The sequence below is a fragment of the Sciurus vulgaris genome (genome assembly GCF_902686455.1).
Source record: "Sciurus vulgaris genome assembly, chromosome: 4".
NCBI lineage: Eukaryota > Metazoa > Chordata > Mammalia > Rodentia > Sciuridae > Sciurus > Sciurus vulgaris.
In genome coordinates this window covers 48,599,663-48,623,916 of record NC_136464.1, presented here as the reverse complement: position 1 = coordinate 48,623,916, position 24,254 = coordinate 48,599,663, and the positions used below count along the sequence as shown (strand labels likewise).

At 54.0% G+C, this 24,254-nt stretch overlaps 1 protein-coding gene across 9 annotated transcripts in view; it reads left to right on the top strand.

Moving 5' to 3' along the window:
* ZMIZ1 (zinc finger MIZ-type containing 1) overlaps window positions 1-13,438 on the top strand; it is a 218,767-nt gene extending 205,329 nt beyond the window's left edge. For 8 of the 9 annotated variants that reach the window (XM_079136063.1, XM_079136065.1, XM_079136061.1 and 5 more), the window contains 9 exons: window positions 1,086-1,296; window positions 2,352-2,457; window positions 2,998-3,158; window positions 4,121-4,188; window positions 4,485-4,553; window positions 4,985-5,229; window positions 6,207-6,373; window positions 9,739-10,002; window positions 11,408-13,438. In XM_079136063.1, the coding sequence (XP_078992189.1) occupies window positions 1,086-1,296; window positions 2,352-2,457; window positions 2,998-3,158; window positions 4,121-4,188; window positions 4,485-4,553; window positions 4,985-5,229; window positions 6,207-6,373; window positions 9,739-10,002; window positions 11,408-11,515 (1,399 nt within the window). In that variant the 3' untranslated portion in view covers window positions 11,516-13,438. The remainder of the gene's footprint in view (window positions 1-1,085; window positions 1,297-2,351; window positions 2,458-2,997; window positions 3,159-4,120; window positions 4,189-4,484; window positions 4,554-4,984; window positions 5,230-6,206; window positions 6,374-9,738; window positions 10,003-11,407) is intronic. The other variant, XM_079136066.1, reaches the window with a different exon arrangement.
* The last annotated feature ends 10,816 nt before the right edge of the window (window positions 13,439-24,254 follow it).

Below are 24,254 nucleotides of genomic sequence, written 5' to 3'. Positions count from 1 at the left end.
TCCTGCCACCTTCACCTGATCAGCATCATTGATGGCCCTGCCCTGCATGGGGCCTGGAGAGGTCACAGGAAGCTCACAGTGGCTCAGGGGCCGGGAGCAGCCGTCACTTACCCTGGGCCTGAGTGTCAGGGAGACCAGCCACAGATAAAGGTGGCTGGCTTAACCTTAGAGGCTGAGAAGGAGGCTGTCCCGGTGAGGCCCTGAGTTGGCAAGAGGGAAAAAGCAGTCAAGAATCTGAACTTGGCTTATGTGACCAGAGCCTCAAATATACAGATGAGGCTGGAACTGATGGGAGACTGGGCCAAGCCTGGCAGGCCCTGCAGATTGCAAGGGGCTGACCTTGGGCAGGGTTGCTGCTCACGCAGGAAACTCCAGTGCAGAAGCTGGGGGTTGCCTCATGGTCAGGCCCTGTGTTCATGATCTGCTGTGATCCTGAGTGGTGGCATTGCTTTCCCTTTGACAGATGAGGAAAGTGAGCTAGAGAAGTGCTTTAATGGGTATAATTTCTTACAGCTAGCAAAGGGCAGAGCTGAGACTTGGGTCCAGTTCTCTTGAATGCCTGGGTCTCTTGAATGTCTGGGCAAACACACACGCTTACACTCAGGCCTTGCTATGGTGTGAGTGTGAGGGCATTCAGGACACAGGGGCTGGAACGCTCCCTCAGGAGGGCCAGGACGTCCCACACATGGACAGCAGGACACTGTTCACACATCTCCATACCCAGAAGTGCTGTGTGGATGTAGCCTGGAGACAGTGCAATCCGCCTCTCGGCGGGTCTTGTCAAACAGCGTCTGTCCTTCAGGCCCTCTGTCTTTATGCAGAGGATCAGGAGTCACCCCTTTAGGGAGCAGGACCAGGTAGTCGAAGCCAGAACTGAGTAGTGCTGGAGTGCAGGGGCGCGGGCATGCGGGCTTGGTGTGGATTGGAGATGTGGGAAGGCGGGATCTCCAGGATGAGCCAGGATGAGCGAGGCGGCAGTAAGGCAGGACATGGGCAGCGGCAGGGGTCGGGTCCCGCGGGACTCGGGCGATGGTGGTTTAGAGGCACAGAGTACCTCCCAGAGCTGACCTGAGCCCTGCCCCCAGGTCCGACCTGGAGCTGCAGTTCAAGTGCTACCACCACGAGGACCGGCAGATGAACACCAACTGGCCCGCCTCGGTGCAGGTCAGCGTCAATGCCACGCCCCTCACCATCGAGCGTGGGGACAACAAGACCTCACACAAGCCGCTGCACCTCAAGCACGTGTGCCAGCCGGGCCGCAACACCATCCAGATCACCGTCACCGCCTGCTGCTGTGTGAGTGTGGGGCAGGGCTGGGCCCCTCCCTCCACATGTCCTGGGTTGCCGTCACCACCCCCACGGCTGTCAAAGCGATCGAAGCCACTGATCTCTAGTCTCAGACTCAGCCTTTTCCCCTTTTGTACCCTGCTTCTGTCCACGTATCACAACGTTGTTCCTCAGGTCCCCCTGGGCACTGCACCCCCTTTCTGTGACGTTCTGTGCGTCCCTCAAAGCCAGGGCCTGCACTTACCTCATCTGCGGGAAAGTGTCATATTCTAACCTCCTTTCCCCAGACTCACCTCCTCTCAATCCAGAGTTAACTCTCCTTCTCCACCAGCCCTATTTTCTTGGAGGTGTGTGTGTGCCTACACTTGTGAGCACTTGTCCCTCCAGCCTGTGAGTCATTGTGGGACCATGACTGAGCCGTGCTGTCCCCAGAGATCAGGGGCTGGCATGCAGGGCTTCCTTGGGCAACTTGTGTGGGAGTGAATTGCATGCCCTGCTTTCCTGGTCTCCCGGAGGACCTGGGAGAAGAGAGGCTCTGGTCCTGTCCCTGCGAGCACAGGGGCACTGAGGCCACAGAGTTGGGAGTCACAGGACTAGGGGGGCTAGGCAAGGATGCACCGCTCTCAGTGTGAGGAGCCTGGGTGGGCAGTCCTGGACCGCTGCCCAGAGGAGGGAAGGCAGGATGGGCCCTGGGACAGGAAGGCTGAAGAAGCACAATGGGGGCAGTATGGGGTGGTTGTGGGTAGGAAGTGGGTCAGGATCCATTCCTGATGCCATGTGTCCTATAAGTTCCTCCAAGAGGGGTTCCAGTGTCAAAGTCCACCTTGTCAGCCTGGAAAAGAGACAGCCACCCGGAGTGGTGACTGTAGGCTTGCGGGTCCCAGGACACCCTGACTATTCTGGGGCTCTGTCCCTGGTCCTGGGGGACCCTGTGCTAGAGATGCATCACTGTGAGATCTTGGAGGTCTGGGTGGTGGCAGCCTAGGCTGTAGAAGCTGCAGGTGGGCAGGGCGGGGGGACAGTGGGCGGGGACTGAGCTCGGCTTTCTGCTTTCTCTCTGGCAGTCCCACCTCTTCGTGCTGCAGCTGGTACACCGGCCCTCCGTGCGCTCGGTGCTGCAGGGCCTCCTCAAGAAGCGCCTCCTGCCTGCAGAGCACTGCATCACGAAAAGTGAGTGGGTGTCGGGTGGGGACAGGAGTGGCAGCCAGACCTGCCCCGCCTGCAGCTAGGCCTGGGAGGGCATCCTGTCCTGGGGGAGCCCCGGGCAGGGGGTGCAGATCACACCTCCTCCTACAGGGATGATCTTCACACTGCCTCCTGGAGCCCTCGGGTTCCAGCAGGCCACCATCCATGTCCTTTTGCAAGTTGCAGAATCAAGTGCAAAAACGCCTGAGAGGGCTTTTTGCTGGCCCAGTAAATCAGAGAAGTGCCAAACGGTTTCTGCAAGGTTTGCAGAAAGTCCCCCACTCCTAGCCAAGGCCAATCGTGTTCTGCAGAGATTGGGGAGCTGCTGGTCCCCCTCCCGGGCATGAGCCCTCCAATGTGTCACACTCGGAGGCTGCTCTTCCTCAGTGCCAGGCAGCAGGACCCCTGGAAGAATGAGCTCCGCTCCCCAGGGCTTCAGAGGTGGGGAGGACCCAGGGCATATTCAGGAGTGTGTGCAGGCCTGCCACCTGGCCTTCCCAACCCCCTGTGCCTCCTGCCCCACAGTCAAGAGGAACTTCAGCAGTGTGGCTGCCTCCTCGGGCAACACAACTCTCAACGGGGAAGACGGTGTGGAGCAGACGGCCATCAAGGTGTCTCTGAAGTGCCCCATCACATTCCGGCGCATCCAGCTGCCTGCCCGAGGCCATGACTGCAAACACGTCCAGGTGAGTGTTCCCAGTTCAGCTCTAAGACAGCAGGGCTGTCCAACCCCCAAGGACACAGTCAGCAGCCACCTTCGCTTACTCCTTCAGCCATCATTTATGCTTCGGACACCCTTTCTGCCTGCTCAGGGCTCGGGTGCCAGGGACTACAGGATCAAAGTTAGAGAGTTCTTTTCCTGGCACATGGTAGACCCAGCTGGGAATCCTGCCAGGACACCACAGCTGGCCCAGGACCTGAGAGCAGGGATACCTCTACCTAGTGAGCTGCTGCGTCCAGGGCCTTGCCTCAGGAGAGGGCTTGAGTGATTGTCACAGTCCAGGTAGGCTGTGACAGAGCTCTAGGAACATGTGAACCATCCAGGCTGGGAAGGAGTCTTGTGTGGGGGCTGCTCAGGCAGGGTCTCCCAGAAGAGGGGTGAGGAGCCAACCTCTGAGAAGCTGGTCGTGAGCATGGCAAGTGACACTGGGCCATCACCCTGAGCTCGTGGTCAAACACAGCTGGTCCTGAGGGCTGTGACAGGGGACAGGAGCCTCCCTCCCTCTGAGAGAATGTTGAGCGTGATGGATGATGTGGTCACTTTATCCAACACGTATGGATATGATCAGAGCTGTCCTCAGTACCTGGACTTGGTTGAAGGGATGGTCACAGTCCACACTGCCCCTGGCCTCACAAGAGACTTTCACAGGGCATCCTGGCTAGGAGGTGGGACAGGAAGCCTACTCAAAGGGTGTAAGGCGGGGTCATTTGGGGCACGGAGAGGTGGTGTGAGGGGTGCCAGCAGAGGCATGGGGCTGCTTGACTGCATGAACAGGGTTGGCCTGTCTTTCTCTGCACCCTCTGCCTGTCTCCCTTTCTGGTGGGGCACTCTTCCCAAGCTCCCCAAGGTGCACAAGGCAGCGTCTGATAGGTCTGGTCTCAACCATTTGTCTGTCTGTCTGTCTGTTGTCTGTCCCCACCTCTGCAGTGCTTTGACCTGGAGTCATACCTACAATTGAATTGTGAGAGAGGGACCTGGAGGTGTCCTGTGTGCAAGTAAGTGATGACTGTCCTGGAGAGGCTTCCTACCTGGCTGCAAAGCGGGAGAGCACCCCCACCCGCCCCACCTCTCTCTGGCTCTCCCACTCCACCTGCCCCAAAAGCAAAACAGAACCAAAGCCCAGCAGAGGAACTTGGGTTCCAGGGGCTCTACCAGGCACCCATGTCACAGGGCCACCCTCCCGTGTAGCAGCAGCAGGGGTGGGATTTGGTGGGCACAGGTAGGGCAGGGCAGCTGCGCCCTGCCTCCTTGGGCCCAGGAGCTAAGGCCAAGCCCCTCTCTTCTCTTCCAGTAAAACTGCTCTGCTGGAGGGCTTAGAGGTGGATCAGTACATGTGGGGGATCCTGAACGCCATTCAACAGTAAGTGGTCCCTGGCTGAAATGTGGCCTGGTTGGAGAGGGGCAGGGAGGGTGCAGACAGCAATGACCACATCAGTGGCCAGACCGGCAAAACACTGACCACACCTATGACCTTTCCGCAACTTTGCCTTGGTAATTCATGGACCTGGGGCAATTGAATGTTCCAGAATGTTCTGAGGGGTCAGAACTCAGCCAGGACAGAAGCTGACATCACCCGCACAGCTCTCTCTGGGTGGGAGGACTTGAGGCCCCAGGCCAGCCACTCGGTATCCCTAGCCCCAGCCTCCCCATCTCTCAGAGCTGTCAACACCCCCGTGGGGCTTCTGGCCTTGCAGAATGTGGTGAAACGGGACGGGTGGCTCAGTCAGTGTGGCCTCTTCTCTCCAAGCCACGCACCCTGTAGCCTCAGCTCTGCTCCCATTGCTTTCACAGCTCTGAGTTTGAAGAGGTCACCATTGACCCCACGTGCAGCTGGCGACCAGTGCCCATCAAGTCAGACCTGCACATTAAGGACGACCCTGATGGCATCCCCTCCAAGCGGTTCAAAACCATGAGCCCCAGCCAGATGATCATGCCCAATGTCATGGATATGATCGCGGCCCTGGGCCCTGGCCCATCCCCCTACCCACTCCCACCTCCCCCTGGGGGCACCAACTCCAACGACTACAGCAGCCAAGGTGGGTAGATGCCAGACAAGGGAGGGAGGTAGCTCTGAGTCCAGTAGGGACCCAGAATTTCTATGCCAATAGCAGAGGTGCAGAGGGGAAGGTGAAGAGGCAGAGGTGACCTATCTCCAAACAGTAATCCTCAAGTCACTGGACTTGGAGGGGAGGGCAGCCCAAGCTCAGGGCCTCAGCCCACTCCTACTGCCTCTCCTAGGCCCTTCTGTGTTCTTCTATGACATCTCTTTTTGTCCCTGTCCCTCCAACTCTCCTACCCTCCCAGAACAGAGCCCAGGTACCTGGATCCCAGCCTTTGGCCTACCCAGGTCACCATCACTAGCCCTTCCTCTCTGCTGGCCAGACCAAGCTTCACCCCTACTGCTACTTGGTCCAGAAAATATCCCTCCCTCAGAATCCGAGGATAGCAGCTCCCCAACTGGGATCCCTGACCCTAGGTCCCCAGGACTGCAGGGTAGTTAGTAGCCCAGAGACATTACCCCACCTGGTTAATGTCACGTGGCATGTTGAGGACTCCAGTGTGCCAGCATGCTGACCCTCTGAGCTTTACCATCACCATGTGGCAGAGGGTGCAGTGACTGAAGGCTGGACAGCTGTCCCCTCTCTTGTCACCTTGAACCTGGTACATTTGGAGCCTTTGTGGATGTGGCAGGAGAACCTCTGGGCCTCAGTCTCCCCATTATGAAACACAGCCATAGAGGGGAACCCCTCAGGCTTAGGCCTCGTGCCATGTCCCCCTTCTCCCACGGTGCCTCCCCTCCACAGCAGTAGAGCAGCATATGCCCCAGAATGCCCGTCGCACCAGACAAGGCTTCATTGCTGCCCCACCATGCAGCCAGAAGTGTGGGGCGAAGGAGCCCTGCTAGCCTCGTGCGGAGGAAAGGACTTGGCTTTTACCTTGATTCTCTCCATTCTCTGGGGCTGGCCACCACCCCTCTGGGTGACCCCACATCCTCATCTCGTTCCCTCCCCAGGCAACAACTATCAGGGCCATGGCAATTTCGACTTCCCTCATGGGAACCCTGGCGGGACATCCATGAATGACTTCATGCACGGGCCCCCCCAGCTCTCCCACCCCCCGGACATGCCAAACAACATGGCTGCCCTCGAGAAACCCCTCAGTCACCCCATGCAGGAAACTGTGAGTACCTCTTCCTTCCCCGACTCTCCCCACTGCCCAGTGGTTCAGGCCGCACTCCAGCCTGTCTGGAGCTGTCTAGGACAGGGTTCCCCTTGGGTCTCTCCTAGTGTGGGTATGCTGGTTCCTTCCTTAGCAAAAGGGAAGACCAAAAATTGGGTCTGGGGCTCAGAAGGAAGTGAGGATCCTGATACGTTTCACTTGCATCCATGGACTTGACTGTTTCGTCTAGACTTTGGATTTTCTGGAGATAGAGGAAGCTCCAGGCTCCTAGCTGCCCACACAGGCTGCACACACACACACGCCACTACACACCTCTTTCTCTCCCTCTCTCTGTCTCCTCTCCTTCTCCTCCCCGCATCCCCCTTTGCACACTCTTCCTGACATGATTCCAGCCACCTAGAATCTGGACCCAAACTCAGGCACCTATTCTCCAAGGGTCTTGAGTCTTCAGGCTATTACCACAAAAGGCAGTGCTAGGAAGCCTGAATGCCCTAAGAATCCACGCTCCTCGTCCTGTTTCACACGTCTCAACGCACAGCCCACGTGGCTGGGGAAGCCTCTCATGGGGCAGGGCGTCCACTGCTACCCCAGACTTTCTCCTCCTGTGGCCCTGACAGGAGTGGTGGGAGACCCGGCTGTCCTCCAGAGTGCTCATCTAGGGAGTGCTGGATTCTGCTCTTTAGCAAACGTTTCCTGAGCCATGCTCTGGGTCAGGCTTGTGCCAAGCGTAAGCAAGACAGACAGGGGGCTGGATATGCTCTCACACATATCTAATCCCAGCCACCCGGGAGGCTGGGACAGAAGATCACACATTTAAAGCTAGCCTGGGTTATTTAGTGAGACCCTCTCTCAAAGAAATTATGAATTATTAGTTCGGTGGTAGAGCACTCACCTAGCATGTGCAAGGCCCCTGGGGTCAATCCCCGGTCTGGAAAAAAAAAAGACAGAGGCCTGTGCCCATGAAGCACAACTTCTGGAGCCACCAAGGTGGAGGAAGAATGCAGGAACTACAACTGGAGAGCGTATGTGACTTGACTGAGGCCTCCATTATTCTGAACTCTCACCTGGGGAAAGAGGCAGTTGCCAAGGAACATACCAGCCAGGTAGAAGGTCTGGGGTCTCAACAGTACCTGACCTACACAGGATTGGTCACTCTAACCCTCTGATCTTGTGTCGCATGACCTAGAAGGAGGTTCCTCTGGCTTGTGCTTTCCACATGCCTAACATGTAATTGGCTCTGCTCCTGGGCCAGAGACTTCCTGGGTGCTCAGAGAAACTGAGTATTAACTTTGCTGTATGGGGCTTCCAACTTCCAGGGTCTTCTCTCCTTTCTCAGTCCTGCTCCCCAGAACCTCAGCAGTCTACACCCAGATCACACTTGCACACACACCACACATCCCAAGCCTCACGAGTTCTGACCCTGGAAAACGGCAGTGGGAAGGCCATATGCTCTCCTGTCTTCTGTTAGCCCCGCCATTGGCCTTCTGGGCAGGGGCGCCTAATCCTGTGAGTTGACTCCAGAGCCCCCCTGGAATGCTCCCTGGTTTCTGGCCTCTCGCTGGAAGGCAAGCAGACCCAGAAGCACCGCTGTACCAGGTGGGGTGGGCAGCCACAAGTCAATTCCCAACACGCCTCTTGACTGGAGGCAGCCTGCCCACCTGCCCGCCCTCAGCTGTGTCTGCAGCTGGAAGGGATTTTCTTGCATGCCAGGACTGGCTGGTCAGCTCCCACCAGGTGCCAGGTTGAGGTTGACAGTTGTATTAGCAGGGCTCAGAACACCTGGCTCTCCAGGCCCTGAGATATTCCAGCCCACATCAGGGTCAAGGGGAACAGCTGTATCAGAAGATCCAGGGACCATCTGTCCAGAGCTGGGCTGTTTACAGGAGTGTTCCCCGGGAATGGGTACTGTGGGGCATCTGCCAGGGTTGGTTGAGTGTCCACAAGCATGAGTGGGAGCCCCACACTGGCCTCTCACTGACAACTGTGGTGGCCTGTTCCTCCAGTCTCTTCCTCAAGTGATCACATACGTGGCTTCTCCACGGTCCCCAAACCCCATGGTCGTGTGGTTATCCTCTCTTTTCAGAGTCTGGACTGGAAGAGTACTGGGCTGCCCCATGTCATGTTGGGGTGGGGCTCCATACATCCAGAAGAAAAGGCCACCTGGACTGTGGGCAGAAGCCAGCCCACAGCAGACCTGGGTGACAGCCCTTAGCAGAAACAGGAAGAGGAACCAGGGTCTGGGGAAAACCTGGGGTAGCATGGCTGCTATTTTCAAACTGACAGAGGAAAAACATGGAACTGTTTTTCTTTGTGGCCCAGAAGATAGAGGCAGAGATGGGGAGGGGGACCCGAAGACTAAGAAAACATCTGGCCACCAGGCTGCTGTTCCAGTTGGCAGAGCATAAGTGCGATTGGGGACCCTGCGGGGATGTTAAGGGTCGGGGTGAGGGTATGGCTCAACCTTCAGAGCCTTCCCCAGGCCTTCCACTCTGCGGGAGGGCCTACTTGAGCAGCAGAAAAACAGGGGACCTGTTTCAACCTTTCCTACCTACCAGCCCACAGACCACCCAGTTTTTTGGTGCATATGCATGCTGAAGAATTATCTAGATCTGTTAGAGACAGCCCCGGGCTCAGCAAGGCCTGGAGGTGCCTGGCCTCCTCAGCGTCTGGTACTTGAGGCCTCTTGCTGACTAGGGGCGGGGTGGCCCAGCAGTGTGCTGAGATGCCCCTAGTCACCCAGGTTCCCAGCCGGCTACCCTCTGACGTCACAGCTGAATTCCGTCCTTGGAGGCAGGCAGGGTGCATCGTCTTCATGCCCAGCCTTGCCCCTTTCCTGGGCCTACCTGAGGGGTGCAGCCCCAGGCCTGAGCTGCACGCCTGCCCCATGCTGTGTGTCCTCGTCTGCTCTCTGCTGCCCTTGGCCCCTGGGGGGCCTGCACCGCGCTGCCGGCAGCACTGCCCGCCTCCCCGCTCCCCAGAAACATGCCCATTTTGCTTCTTCATTCTGCCCTCGCTGTTGTTCGTTGTGACGGTGTCTGGGGTGGGGAGGTAGAGGGGTTCGCAGGGGCCCGGCCTGCTTCAGCCTCTGCGCCCGTCTCAAAGCCCTTGCGGGCTCTGGGCAGCCTGAGGGGACCGGTCCCTGCCTTCCTCTCCACGGCCTCCCTGACTGGCAGTTTTAGGGGAGGACAGGGTTTTCGTTTGTTTTTCTGCCCCCTCCCACCAACAACCATTCAGCCTTGTGAAGGGGCGGCTTTGTTTGGGGGTTGTTATTTCCCTGGTTTGTTTGGTTTTCATTTTCTCCAGGCATCTCGTGGCTGTTCCTCGTCACCTCACCTTTCTTTCTCCTGCTCTCTCCTCCTCCACAGATGCCACACGCTGGCAGTTCTGACCAGCCCCATCCCTCCATACAACAAGGTTTGCACGTACCACACCCCAGCAGCCAGTCAGGGCCTCCATTACATCACAGTGGGGCTCCTCCTCCTCCTCCTCCTTCCCAGCCTCCCCGGCAGCCGCCACAGGCCGCTCCCAGCAACCATCCACACAGCGACCTGACCTTTAACCCCTCCTCAGCCTTAGAGGGTCAGGCCGGCGCGCAGGGAGCGTCCGACATGCCGGAGCCTTCACTGGATGTAAGTTGGGGTCACCATGCACCTTGGCCTGGGGCCAGGCCTGGCACCGGGACCTGCCCAAGAGAAGGGGTGGGCGTTGAGGGCTCAAGGCCCCGGGTGGAAGAGGTGGGTGGGTGGTGGGTGGACCCCAGCCAGTCTGCCCTGGCTCCAGAACCAGGAAGCCCCACCAGGGGGAAGTGTCACTGAAAGCCCCTGCCCCGCTGGCCCCTCCCCACAGTCCCCTTGACCACAGTCTTTCCACCCAGGTCCTTGCAGGTCCCCTTGGGGCCAGGGCTTTGGAGGCAGCACAGGAGGGTCCCTACCCTTCTTCCCAACCTCCTCCTCTCACTCCCCCACCATGTTAAGCTTGCTATTTCTGTGTCTGCGCCCTCTCTGGCCTGAGGCAAAGGAGGGGCTGGAGTGACAGGGCCCTTCTGTCTGTCTTGCCGGTCTTGTCTGTCTGCAGTTTTCTTGTCCACGTGTTGTCCATTCCCTGCTTCCGCTTGCTCCATCGTTCACTCCAAGAGGCCCCTGCGTGGGGTGACAGAAGCTGGGGGGCAGGAAGATCAGCTTCACTATCAGGGTCACTATCAGGGGGCAACTGAGGTTCAGGGGTTCCCCACCTTGAGGCCTAAATGGTCTGGAAGGTGAGGGTGGGACACGGAATGACTGAGACAGGCAGCTGGACAGAACTGGTGGGTGTGGGACAGGACACTCGCTCTTCCCATCCTGGCCTGTGATTGCTGGAGGCCGTGGTTGGCCTACACCTCTACGTCTGCTCCCCAGGGGAGGCCTGCCCTCTGCTCAGTGACGTTTGTCCGCCACCTCCAGGCCCCACTCTGCCACCCTCTGCCCCAGGGGCAGCAAAGGCTTCGCAGTAGGTGGCGCTCGCTCACTGTGCCGCCATCCTGGCTTCTCACCCAGACAAGGCCAGTGGGGATGCTTTTAGATTCCTGAGCCCCCCGTATGACAAAAAGACACCAAAGGTGTCATGGGAGAGGGTAAAACAGTGAGCCACAGGCTTCTCAAGGAGCTCTGGAGAGAGGACCAGGGTGGTGGGCTGTAGGCAGTGCTCACGTGTAAAGACAAGTGACTCCTGCTGGGAGGCCATGTAACCTGCCAAGGGACTTCCTAGCATGTGGGGCTGACATGCACCTGAGAAGGATCAGCCCAGCCAGGGATCAGGAGTCCAGCTCCTCTGCCCTCGGCTTGAAATGAGTGTGGATGTGCCTCCACAAATGAGGTGCAGTGGCCTGGATGTTTGTGGGGACGGCCAGAAGGCCTACACTCAACACTGTTAGGTCCCTCTGTGGGCTAGGATTTTGGGGGGCAGGTGGAAGGGAAGCAAACAGGCTGGCGAGCATCCCCGCACTCCCCCAGGGTCCGCTCCCGGCCAACACCTCATCTGGACTTTATTCTTTTCCAGCTCCTGCCGGAACTCACAAATCCTGACGAGCTCCTCTCGTACCTGGACCCCCCTGACCTTCCAAGCAATAGCAACGATGACCTCCTATCTCTCTTTGAGAACAACTGAAGGCCACCCCTCCACTGGGGCTATCCCTCCCCACTCTGCCTCCTACCCCGTCTGTCCCACACGTTTCCACCCGGAAGCCCATGCCTCAGGCTGCCCCTCACTGGGACCACAGGCTTGGGGGTGGGCAGGGCGTACCCAGAAGTCCTGTGGGTCTGCAGCCAGCATCTCCTGAATGCCCTGGGCAGGGGCCCATGCCCAGAGCAGGCCCCAGGATGACCCCCACTGAGGGGGCCCAGCCCAGCAAGAGGCTCGTGCTGATGGCGCTTCAGGTCCCTCCATCTGTGCTGACTCCAGACGACCTTCCAGTGTCCCCAAGGGTTCTTCCACTTTCTAAAATGTAGCCCTGCCTCTCTGCTTCCCAGCCCAGAGCTTCCTGAAAGTGACTGGAACCTGAGCGAAGTCCCCCCGCCCCAAGACCTGGGAAACCCCAAACTTTGGAGAAGGCAGTGACAGTCAGTAGCAGGGAGAATGGCCTGCCCGTCGCCACCCACCACAGAAAAGCACAAACCTCTGGGAAGGAGACATCTCAGGGCCAAAGGTCATCACTTTGGCCTCTGACCTTTATGCCAAGATGCCCTGTACACTTTCTCAGAAAGCAGAGAAAAAGGACAAGATTCTGCGTCTGAGAGAGGGTCTGCCATTCCTGCTTGGGAAATGGTGGGAAAGGGGGTCAGGACCTCCCTGGAGCCAGGACAAGGTGTTGGAGGGCTCCACAACCTTTGAACTCAGACCAAGGTCCAGCCTCAGCCTCAAAGGGTGGAGAGCGTACGCTTGTGTGCGCCCAACCCAAACGATCATGCCCCTGGTGGGGTGCATGGGGGTGCCACCAGCCAGAGTCAAGTACGGCAGCCACTTACAGCTCTGCTCCAAGCCACTCCCTGCTGTGAGATGGCCACATGGAAAGCTCCAAAGTCACCTGAAGGAAAGGAAGGTTGCACTTGGACAGCAAGCAGTTTCCCTCCGCGTGTTCTGTTTCCTTCCTGTGGCCCATCTCCCGCCTCTCCAAGACTGTTCCATGGGACACCCACTCCCTCTGTCCTTGTTCCGTTGGTCCAGCCAGACAGCAGGGGTACCTGGTGGAGAGGCAGGGCAGGTACAGGCACGACTCAGGAGAGGCCTGCAGTAGAGCTGGGCAGCAGGTAGCCAGCGCACCCATGTGTCTCCCCATGCTCAAGGCTGCCCCTGGCTCCAGCCCAGCCGTCCCTGAGTGCCCCAGGATGCACTGCAGGCAGCTCATGGTGTCCGTGTGGCCACCAGCCTCCTTGGCAGCCCCTCCACCTGAAGCTGGCCACACACTCCTGCTCCCTCTGGTCTTCCTCCACTGCTTCACTCCATCTGGCTTAGGTGTCCCTGGGAGCTTGTCACATGTCCACTTTGTTCCAGGCTGGTCTGTGCCCCTGAGCCTCATGGCCTGTGGTGATGCTGGGGTGTCCCCTCACCTAGGTCCTGTCTAGAAATTCTTTGCGCCCTTGCCTGCTGCTGCCCAGGGCCCCCGCCTGCCCTCTCATCCACTGTTGGTATCCTCATCTGCCGTCCATCTCCCGGTGTCCCTCTGCGCGGTGGGTGGTCCCCAGCACTCTTCTGCAAATTATACCAGAAAGGTGGCCTCAGCTGTTGACTTGCAGTTACCGTACCAAACGGCACAAGGTTTTCTGTAGGAAAGCTGCCATCGCCCCCGCCCCCTTTTCTTCCTTTGTCCTGTTGTCGAGGTTTTTTCAAAGTGTGTTGTTCAGTATGCAAATCAATTATTTTAAGAATCGCTTTTGTAAATATCTTTGTGAATATTTTAGTATTGTCTTTGATAATATTCAACATTTTCATGACCTGGTTATAGCCTTTGCTGGTGTTTTTAAAATACCTTGACTCAACAACAAAAACCGAGTCCTTTTTTAAAAAAAAAAAACAACAAACAAAAAAAAGAAACCAGGGCTATTTGTACAGAGGAGGGATGAACAGAACCGGTGGCTTTGCTGGGAGTCAGAAGACCAGGCAGTTCACAGTTGAGAGCCGTACTCGGTCAGCTGCTGGGCACGAGATGACGCCAGCAAGTATTGTGGCTGTTCCTGCACAGTGCCTGTGGCCTGGCGGGAGGCCATGGTCTGGGTTGGACCATCTGGAATGTTCAGCTTCAGACAGACTGACAGATGCCTTCCTTAGAAGTTCCTGCTTCCTGCCATGATCCTTTGCCCCAAGAAGGCCTGGGGCCTGGCTGGTTCTTATCACTGTGTGCCCAGATTCCACCCATAGACCCATCCACAGCGTTAGTGGAGAAGCTGTAGATGCTGCAGTAGCCAGGCCTCCAGGCACCTCTCCTGGCCATCTCTGGGCTGGGCACCTGAGGCTGGTTTCCTGAGCTCCCTCTCAAGCAAGCCTCTACCAGCAAGTTCACTAGAGAGCTTCCTTCCAGCCGGCTCTGGATGGCGCTGCCTGAAGCCCACCCTCCAGGGACATCCCCTCCCACAGTAATTTTGGAGCTTGTCCTGGGTCTGAGGGAGGAGCAAACACATCTGGGGCTGGAACAGTCCCATAGTAGTGACAGATGCAGAAAAAGGCAACATCGGTAAGCAGAGGCAGGCCTGAGCTCTGGAAAGATACTTCCCTGATCCTTTCAGATGACAACTTGGAGCCATAAGTAACCTCAGCAAAAAAAAAAAAAAAAAAAAAAAAAGGCCTCAGCAAGCCACCTTCCCATGATAAGCATCGACCTACCACATAGGCACGTTTCTGCTGCCACTCCACAAAGACGGACTGGGAGCCAGCGGGCAGACGGGAAGAGCCCTGTGTGGGCGATCACCCCATCTTCTTGGTTTGAAGCTTTATCCATGTATCATGTTCCCTGTAGCCATTTTATTTTTTAAGAAACTTCTAATACTTTCTCCCTAATGGAGGCCCTAACCCCCAGAGAGCTACAGGCCTGCTCCCCGCAGGCCTCGGGCCTGACCCGTCCAGACAGGGCAGTGTCAGCAGCAGTGACTCGAGGGACATGTGTACATATGTAAATGAGAAATAGACACGTCAGCAGATGCATTCATTTCTCTCGGAATGTGTATTGTTTTTATTTTACGAAACAAAACAAACAAACAAAAAAAAGGCTTGGAACTCCATCTTAACGTGGAAAAACTAGATTCTGTTTGTTAGCGTTTGTGGGTTCTCCACATTTTCTCCCACTCGTGTAATATACTCTGACCCTGTGTGGAAAGGCATTTTTGTTCTGTTTTGTTTTTATTTTACCTTCATGTACTATTTAGCTTCAGTCTACTAGTCCTGCCACCTGTGTACTTTTAGGGTGCTATGGAAATAATGAAAAGAAACGGGGATTTCAGAAGAAAATTGTAACCAAATTCATACTTTGTATAATTTTTGATATCATGATCGCAGGTGATTCACACGTACACACATAAACACACCCACACGTGCAGCCTGAAGTGACTCCCACAGAAACCACCATCGTCTCTGTACATCGTATGTACAATGCAATCATTTCATACTTTAAACTGGTCAGAAAACTAATTGTGATTTCTAGTCTTGCAAAGCTGTATGTAGTTAGATGATGTGACAACCTCTAATATTTATCTAATAAATATGTATTCAGATGAAACCTGTATATTAGGTGTTCATGTGGTTATTTTGTATTTAAAGATCAAATTATTTGACTATTGCTAGACATTTCTATACTCTGTTGTAACACTGAGGTATCTCATTTGCCCATGTTAATTTTTTTCTAAATAAATTGACAAAAATGAAGGTTTTGGTGAATCAGCTATTTTGTGGCTGTTAAGGAGTGGTCTGGGTGTTTTTGCTTTTGTTTTTAAAACCACCATCCCCGCCCTGTCACTCTGCACACAGGCGAATAACGGGCGGCGTGCTTTGGGCTTTGAGCTGGGAAAGCTCGGCCCCTGGTGCCGCTGCAGGAGCCATCGGACCTACAAGCAGGTGAGTGCTCAGGGGCCCATCTCACCTCCTTCTGGCGGGACCTTGTCTCCAGCAGGCCCTGATCCTGACGGGCAGGTGGGGCAGATGGAGTGGGTCGCCGTGTGTAGCTGAAATGGGGCCTAAACGGATCCAGATCCTGTAGCCATGTATGACTCAGGGTGTCTAATGACAGCTGTCACCCAGAATTCCCAGTGGATTAAAGAACAGAAACCTATTCATGTTGACCTCCCAGTGCAGACGGGATCCAGAAAGTGTCCAGAATGATAAAGCAGGCACAGTCAGGCCCCACAGGAAGTGGACTGTTAACAGCTCTGCCTGGCCACCTGCTTCTGAGTACCCCCGTCCCCATCCTCTCCAAGGGGAGCTTCTTTCCAGGACTGTGCTTTGCCTGCTTTGGTCTCACGATGGCCCCACCCAGACCACAGTCCTGACCAGGCTCACAGCCTCAGCACCCACACAGACTGGCTGCTCCTCTGGTGTCCCATTTAAACTTTGGGGAAGTGAATCTGATTGGCAGATCTCAGTGGTCAGTTGCTGCACTTCCTCCCCTTGGCCTGACCAGTGGGTACCAGGAAGAAAACAAGCATGGTTGCCACTGGGAAGTGGAGGTGGCAGGGACTCCAAATATATGCACTAGCATGCATCTGGAGTGTCCGTGGGGATGTGGGTCAGGAGAGGGTGCAGGCCTGAGTGAGGGGTGTAATGTGTGCCTAAGTCAACCAGACTGAGGTGGCAATGGAACTGCCCATGGGGTCTGGCTGCTCAGAAGTCCCTTGCCTTTAAGGTGGTGCTAAGGTGGCCAGAGTTCTCTTTGGGTAGGAGATGGAAGGTGAGGGAGAAGAAGGGTTTACCTTAAGACTGGAATCCAGGCCACTGCTGTCTGCAGGCACCGCTCTCTGCCAACACCACAAGGTGGCACATTTCCCTCTGAGCAGCCACTGTAAGGGTAGTGGGGGTTAGCACCAGGAAGCTCTTCCAGAGGGGCAGGGCCTGCTCCTGCTCCTTACAGCCTGACCCTCCAGCAAGCTGTCAATCAGCATGGCAGGCATGGCCAGCACCTTTGAATGAAACCAATGAAAATAAAGTAGAAAATATCAGCAGTGTCCCCTACAGAGCAGGGGGAGGAATTGTATCAGGCAACTTTTCAGGGTGTGAGTGTGTGTGTGCGTGCGTGTGTGTTGAACCAGAGTATAAGTTCTTACTTGTGGGTTGTGTTTAAAAACAAAAAGTTGGAATGAGGCTGGGGAGATAGCTCAGTTGGTAGAGTGCTTGCCTTGCAAACACAAGGTCCTGAGTTTGATCCCCAGCACCGCAAAAAAAAAAAAAAAAAAAAAAAAAAAAGTTGGACTGGCCTTGCCCTAAGGTAGGAGTGGGCAGGGCAGTGGGGAGGGAGTGTGCTTCCCTAACTTCAGGACAAACAGCACACCTTCCTGACATTTCGGTTTACACCCTGAACCAGATATAGGCCTGTGGCTGACCTACAGCTCCATGGAGACCAGCTGGCCCATCTTTTCCCTCCTGAGGTACAGCACTTCCTTCTACGGGCCTAACCGAGGATGAGAAAAGTCTACTGAAAACGCCCCGGGAAGCCCTGGCTCAGGGCAGCAGGAGCTCAGCCCTCCCCACGCCTGGACTACACGTCGCCGTTTTCTTAGGGCTTCACTCTTCCCCTAGCCAACCTCATAAAGCCCTCACAGAAGCCTGCAGGGTGCTACTGGGGGAGTCATTTGGCCCCACAGGGAGATGCCAGAATACACTGGGGTCTCCAGCCCCACTAGACCCTCAGGGCACCTAGGCAACCTCTCACCACCCATTCCTCTTGTGCCCTGCTCCCACTTCCCACTCAACCATGCCCACCTCGGCACATGCCCTCACCCTCACTCAGATGCCCACTGCCCACCCAACCCACAGGTCAACATCCATCTCCCCCAGCCATACATACCTTCCTCTGCCCAGGCTCAGAGGATGCGGTGTCTCTCCCGTGGAGTCAGCTCCTCCCCAGCCCCTGAAACAAGCACCTCCTTCTCTTCCAGGGGACTTTACTCCGTCAGCAGCCCCTTTCCCCTGCCTTCCTCCTCCCTAGGTCTGGGCCTCAGCCCTGTCCTTGGGAGGTCTACCCCTGGCCTCCCCACTCCTGAATGTCCTTGCCCTCCCCGGCCTTCTCACACAGGCTCCTTAGACAATGCTGGAACAGGTCTTGCTCACTCTCCTCTACACCCAACCACGTGCCTCGCTCTTGCCCACCCGAGACTTCTTTGCCAGCTCACCAGCAACCTCTTGGTTGTTAGAGTCCAGGCTGCTTTCAGAGATGGGGCTCAGAGGTGCACGCAACTGTTCCTTCCTGGGGACTCTCTGGGATTCTGGACGATGCCCTCCCTGGGCTCTAGGGTTCTCCTGGAGTGCCCGTCTTCATGGTTCCTGGAGCAATGAGGTATTTGTGGTGCCCAGTGAAGACCTTTAAGTCTGGCCCACCTATCCCTCCGCTGTTGCCAACAGCCCACCAGGCCCCTTTTCACCAGAGAGCTGCTCTCAACAGACAGGGACCTCTTGCCTGGAGGCGACTGGCCTCCCCCCGACAGGCATCCCTGCTCAGCAGCCCACAGGCAGACCTGACTGCCAGCCACAGCAATGAAAGGCAGCCCCTCCACCAAGGCACAGCCAGATCTCCTCAGTCGCCCCTGGTGGCATTAGGGCCAGAGGCAGTTCTCTCTCTCCTCTTCCCTGCTGCCTCCCTCTCTCCTTCTCTCACAGGTTTCTTCTAAGACCCCTCCCTCAATAAATCACATTGACCTGTTTGCCTGCGTAGTGGTCTTAGGATTTCATTCTGCCTCGGCATCCATTGTGAGTACAAGTTGGACTTTCTCATCCCAGAAACAGAGCTCAGTCACCCCTGAATCGGTTTCCAGATCTTTGTCTCCTCCCAGTCCCTCAGTGTGGACGATACAGATATCACCCACTTCACACAACCACCTCCTGGTGACAATTTCCTGAGGGGACAGCTAGATGCAGCCTGCCCGACTGGCCTGGTGCCCACGCCTCACGTGGACTGTGCAGGTGTTCCACAGTGACCACCTCAGTCTCTGTGGCCTCCTGGGGATCCTGCCTGATCTCTCCATCCACCAATTAGAACATCTTACAGGAAGCCTGTTTGGATAATGCCGTGGGCCCGGGGAAGGCATCGGCCCATGAGAACCTGTCTCTCCCCACGCTCTCCCCGGCCTCCAAGTACGTGTGGCCTCCAGGACCTCTGCGTAATGCAATCTTTGTTTCCACAGTATCTCTTATAATCACAAAGGGACGCTTCTAGGACAGAGGTGCTAGGAGTGGCCTTGGGAGGGAGTTTCTGCAGGCAGGATGCTAGAGTACACTGGTGGCAGGTAGAGACTGATAGTCCTTGGCATGGCAGTGTCACCTGAGCTAGCTGGGATGGGACGCAGCAGGCTACTGCCCCAGCTGGTACCAAGTCTGTGGCATTTGAGAGGTAAGGGAAAAAACGACTAGTTATTAAGACTGTGGAATTAGGTGTCTATTGTTAAGTGTCAGTGATGCATTGAAGAAAGGAAATTACACTACACAGCTCTTAACCGACTATTTAAAACAAAAGATGAGAGTCAGACGAAACCTCTTGGCAGGAAGCATTGAAAACATTTACCTTCTGCAGCCAGAGGGGAGACAGAGTGAAGATCAGGGAGAGGGCTTCAGAGCAAGAACAGCAGAATGACAGCACAGGCTGAATTCCCAGTCGAGAAAGTCTCTTACACACATCAGACCCTGAGGAGAGACCAAGTCAAGCCCCTAGTCTTAGGATGGAGACATTTGCATTTGCCACAATGCCTCTCCATTGGCACACACACATTGCCACACAGAGGGTTTATAATGACCAGATAACAAAGAAGGAAAGTTCCAGAGCTTAGGTCAACTTGGTATATGGGGCCAGTAAAAAGTGTTTTGCACCTGCACTCCAGTCCAACAAGGGGGGCCCTGAAAGACCACAATGAGAGGGATTCCCTCCAGCAGGTGGATTTGGGTAGTGTGCCTGGTCATTTGCATGGCGAGAGACATGGCCTGAGATAAGGACATATGTGTACTAGTGGTGGATAGCAAATGTTCAGTTATTGGTCAGAGGGCTGGAAACAGCAAGATCGAACCATCAGAGACATCTGGGAAAGAGGCATGTGGCCCTATGAGAGTGAGAAAAATGCGTAAAGACCTTCCGTGACATGGTTGCATGCACCCAGAGCATCCACTGCAGAAGAGCACACAACCAGCAGGTAGGCAAGATGACACATCCAAGGGACATCAACCGGTCTCTGTCCATGCCCCTTGCCCTCCATCTAGTGCTTGCACAATATGGACACCTGATCATAGTATCATGGTAATAATTATGAAACTAAACATAACCCTGAAAGCTGGGGCTCCCTTTCTTCAAGGCTGATGTAGCTTCTGATACTGCTGAATGTCCAACCTGTGATCAGCAGAGACTAGAGTTTATTCCCTGATACAGTAGTATCCCACCAGGAGGCCAACTAACCACTCAGTGGCAAGTTTATTACATGGGACCCCTGGTAATAAGGAGATCATGAGAAGGACAGAGAGTGACTGACCAGGAGCCGTATATATTCTGGGTATGGGCTGAACTGTTCTTCTGATGGAGCCTCAGACCACTGCCATGATCTGAGGACCCTCTGAGGGAGTGATTTGCTGATGCAGGCTCTCATATAGCATTGCCACAGACCAACAGATCCAAGTCAGGACAGGGGCAGTATGCCAGTGGTGACGGTAGGATCCACTGGCCCAACCCACGTGGCGCTGTCTAGAAGCTGATGACCTAGAGAGGACAGAAGGCTCCTAAAGGTACAGCTGAGGCACCAACTGAGCGGTGCCACACTTGGAGGTGGAAGGAGATGGTTTGTTCTCCTTTAGCTTGCACTGTAGACTTTAAATCAATGACCATCACGTATCTGTCAATAAGCAGAGGAAGAAACTTACTATGAGAAGCCAGTGGAGCTGCCCAAGGGCTGGCCTGCAGCAGGCACTGTGGTGCTCTGCCACGTCCCCTTGACTTTTGCCCATGCACCCGTCCCCTAGCTGCTCTCAAGAGCTCACAGCCCCCCTCTCTCTAGACAATTGCCCTGAGGTGACGAGAGCTGCATCTCCTGGGAAGTTACACCTACAGAGCATGACTGACTAGTTCTGAGTATAAAATGCCCGCCATTTTGCCTTAGGGTAAGTCTGGTTTACATTCCAACACCCTAGCTCTGTGGTCCAACCAAGGAGAGCCTCTCCCCAAGACCCTATTGCTGTTCACCTCTTCCTTCTCCTTATTGTGCTTCTCTCACTCTCACAGACGGTGAATAAGCAGTCTCTCAATAAATCAGCTTCACAAGAATCCGCAACTCCAGCTCTGCCTGACAGAACTCCACCTGAGACAACAGCTCTTCTTTCTTACAGTGGCTAAGTGTTAGCCCGAGGCCTTTTTCTCAGTTCACTGTCTCTCTCAGTGTATCTCAACCCCTCCTATGACCTTAACCTAGAGGTTTTGATTACTTCCTACTATCTGTCCCTGCATCTTCTCTCTATCCCTAATGCCATTTTCATAACTCATGCCACCATCCAATCTCATCTGCACAAATTCACAGCTTCCTAACTTGTCCCTTAGCCCAATTCTTATTCTTGTCAAATCCACTGTGGTAAAACTGTGTAATTTGGTTTATGCACTGGGAGCTTGGTCCCCAATATAACAGTATTGGAAAGTTGGGACCTTAAAGAGGTGGAACCTAGAGGCAGGTGATTGGGTCATGACTGTTTTCCCAGAGGGATAATTGCTGGTTTCACAGGACTGCATTAGTTTCCAAGACAGTGGGTCATCTCTCTATCTCCATGTGACCTGTGCCCCAGATGTACTCCCACCATGTGATGCCATCTTTCATGTTATAACCCACTCCTCACTGGAGTCCAGTCAGCTGGGGCTACCTGATCTTGAACTTTCAGCATCCAAAACTACATGCTAAATAAAACTCTTTATTGAAGTCCCCAGTCTCCAGCAATTTTTATAGCAACACAAAACAAAGATAAGAGACTTCTGTCACTGAATCATTTTTGGTTCTTCTAACCTTCTAGGCACTTGGAAGTATTATGCTTTCCCATCAAATTGCATATGGGCTCATGTGAATAGTTCTGAGAAATGGGTTGTGAGCCTAAATAAAGTGTGTCACTTCTAGACCAAGGCACTCATTGCCACTGTGAGGCCTTCCCTTGCCACAGTAACTAGGAGGCAATATGCTACAAATGAGGCAACTACAAGATAGTGGAGCCTCTGTCAGTCTGGGTCCCTGGGTGACTTGGGAGCTGAGCCTTCCACTGTTCTATTCTGGAAATATGGCTTGAATAAAAATAAATCTTTACTATAGTAAGTCAATGACAATAAGAGTCCATTTGTTACTACAGCAAAACTTAGCCCATTCTGACTAATATGTTCATCCTCACCTGCTAATCATAGTGCCATTTAGTAAACATTCACTAAATCAATAGGAGATACTACATTAATGGCTTCACTTGTTTAATTATTTATTATAACAAAAAGATAAAAGTGGACCCACTTTACAAAAAGAGAAGTGAGGAACAGAAGGTGTAAGTACAATCATCCTTTGGTGTCCGCAGGGGATTGGTTCAGATACCAAAATTCATGGATGCTCAAGTCCATTACATAAACTGGCATAGTATTTGCATATAACCTCTGCTCATCCTTCTGTATACTTTAAGTCATCTCTAGACTGCTTAATATCTAGTACAATGTAAATGCTACATCCATAAGTGTTGTACTATATTGTTTGGGGAATAACAACAGGAAAAAAGTCCATACGTGTTCTGTACTGACTCATTTTTTATCAAATATTTTCAGTCCACAGTTGGTTGGACCCACAGATACAGACCCATGGATACAGAAGATCAATCGTAATTCTCTGAAAGAGGAGGTCCCAAATGCCTTCAGTCCCAGACAGGAATCATCAATGAAAAAATCCAGGTGTCAGGTATAATTTGCAGACAAATTAAGCACAAGAAATAAATATATTCCTCATGTTCTTTAAGGCATATGATTTTTCCCAAAGTACATTACCTTGTTGGTTTAATGCTCATTTTGGTAAGAGATAGGAAGAGTTAGTTTCCTAGTGTCATCAACAATTACCACAAAGTCAGTGACTTGAAACAACACAAACTTACCATCTTACATTTTGGAAGGTCGGAAGTCCAAAAGGGGTCTGACTGGGCTCAAGATTAAGGGATCAGCAGTACTGCATTCCTTTTTGGAGCTCTAGAAGATGAGGTACTCTCTTGCCTTTTGCAGCTTCTAGAAGCTGCCCATATTCCTTGGTCCATGACCCCTTTCATCTTCAAAGCCAGCAATGTCTGGTTGAATCTCACTTCCCATTCCTGATCCTGCCACATTTAAGGACCTGTGTCAGCTCAGTTAACAGTAACCTGAATTCCATCTGCAATCCTAATTACCCTTGGTCATGTGCCAGGGTCCATGGATTAGAACATGGGCATCTTTCTGAGGTCATTATTCTGCCCATATACATAGATACAAAAAACTATTTCTCTGTTACAATAAAACAGCACAGAAAGCTGATGCAGAAGGTCAATGACACAAGGGCATTGGAACTGGGCAGGAGTTGGGGGATGCAGAAATGTGGACAACCAGAGAGCCCTGGCTGGGACCAAGGGGCATCTGCTTCTCTGAGTGTCCATTACCAGGTAAGACTGCAGAACCAGCTGTCACCAGGTCATCTACATTTCCCAAAGAACATAGAAGTGGAAATTTAAAAATATATGTACTGCAAATGAGCAAACAAAAATATGCTCAGAAACGATGTGACCCAAATAAAGCCCAAATATGGTTTGTGTCTGCCTCAATGTCCCCTAATCCGTGACTGACTAAAGGCCACATGTTGGTTTAAGTGGCAGAGCTGAGATGCAAGCCCAGCCCTGTAGAGAACAGAGAACAGTGCTTTGCCATTACATTCTACACCTCTGGGGCTGCCGGAGGGACTCAGCCTTCCTGAAGCCCTTCAGAGAAACACATGGTCCAGAGATCCCAAGACAGGACCCATCTCCCACCATCCCTATCCCTGAACTCTCCTGACTCTTCAGCCACCCCCACACACCATGACTTCTCACGTCTGTGTATTGGACAATGACTGCCTCTCCTCCTGAATGCCGTGCTGGACTTCCCGGAGTTCCTGAGCACCCCATCCTCCTTCCTTGGAAACTGCCATCTGTCTGCAGAAAGGCAGCCATACCTGTCCCTCATGACCTCAAACCTCCCTTGATCTCAGCCTGTTAGACTAGGATGGATATGTGACCTGAGGATCAGCTGGCCAGTGAACACTCCTGTCACCTTCTCTGTCAAGAATTTGCCCTGAAGCACCAAGACTACAGAATGGCTACCTGCACATCAGGTTGGGTTTGAAGCCAGGTTGGGTCTGAAGTCTTCCCTTGCTCTTGAGGGCTCTTTGTCTTTGACTTATTCCTTCCTCACCAGACAGCAGGATTTCCCTTTTATAAGGATGAATTTTTTGATATCAAGACTTAAGCTTTCTGACCCCTGTCATTAGAACAAAAGGAGATGACTAGCTTTTAACTGAAAGTATGTCTGACACAATGGGAATAGATGTCAAACTAAAGTAGGATCCAGCTTCAGTGGACTTGGGAGCCCTTTCTTTCTATGACTACTGCTCACTCTTCAGGACCAGGTGTCTTCCCTGCGAAGCAAGAACAACTGCCACCACCAGAGTACAGCTGGCCA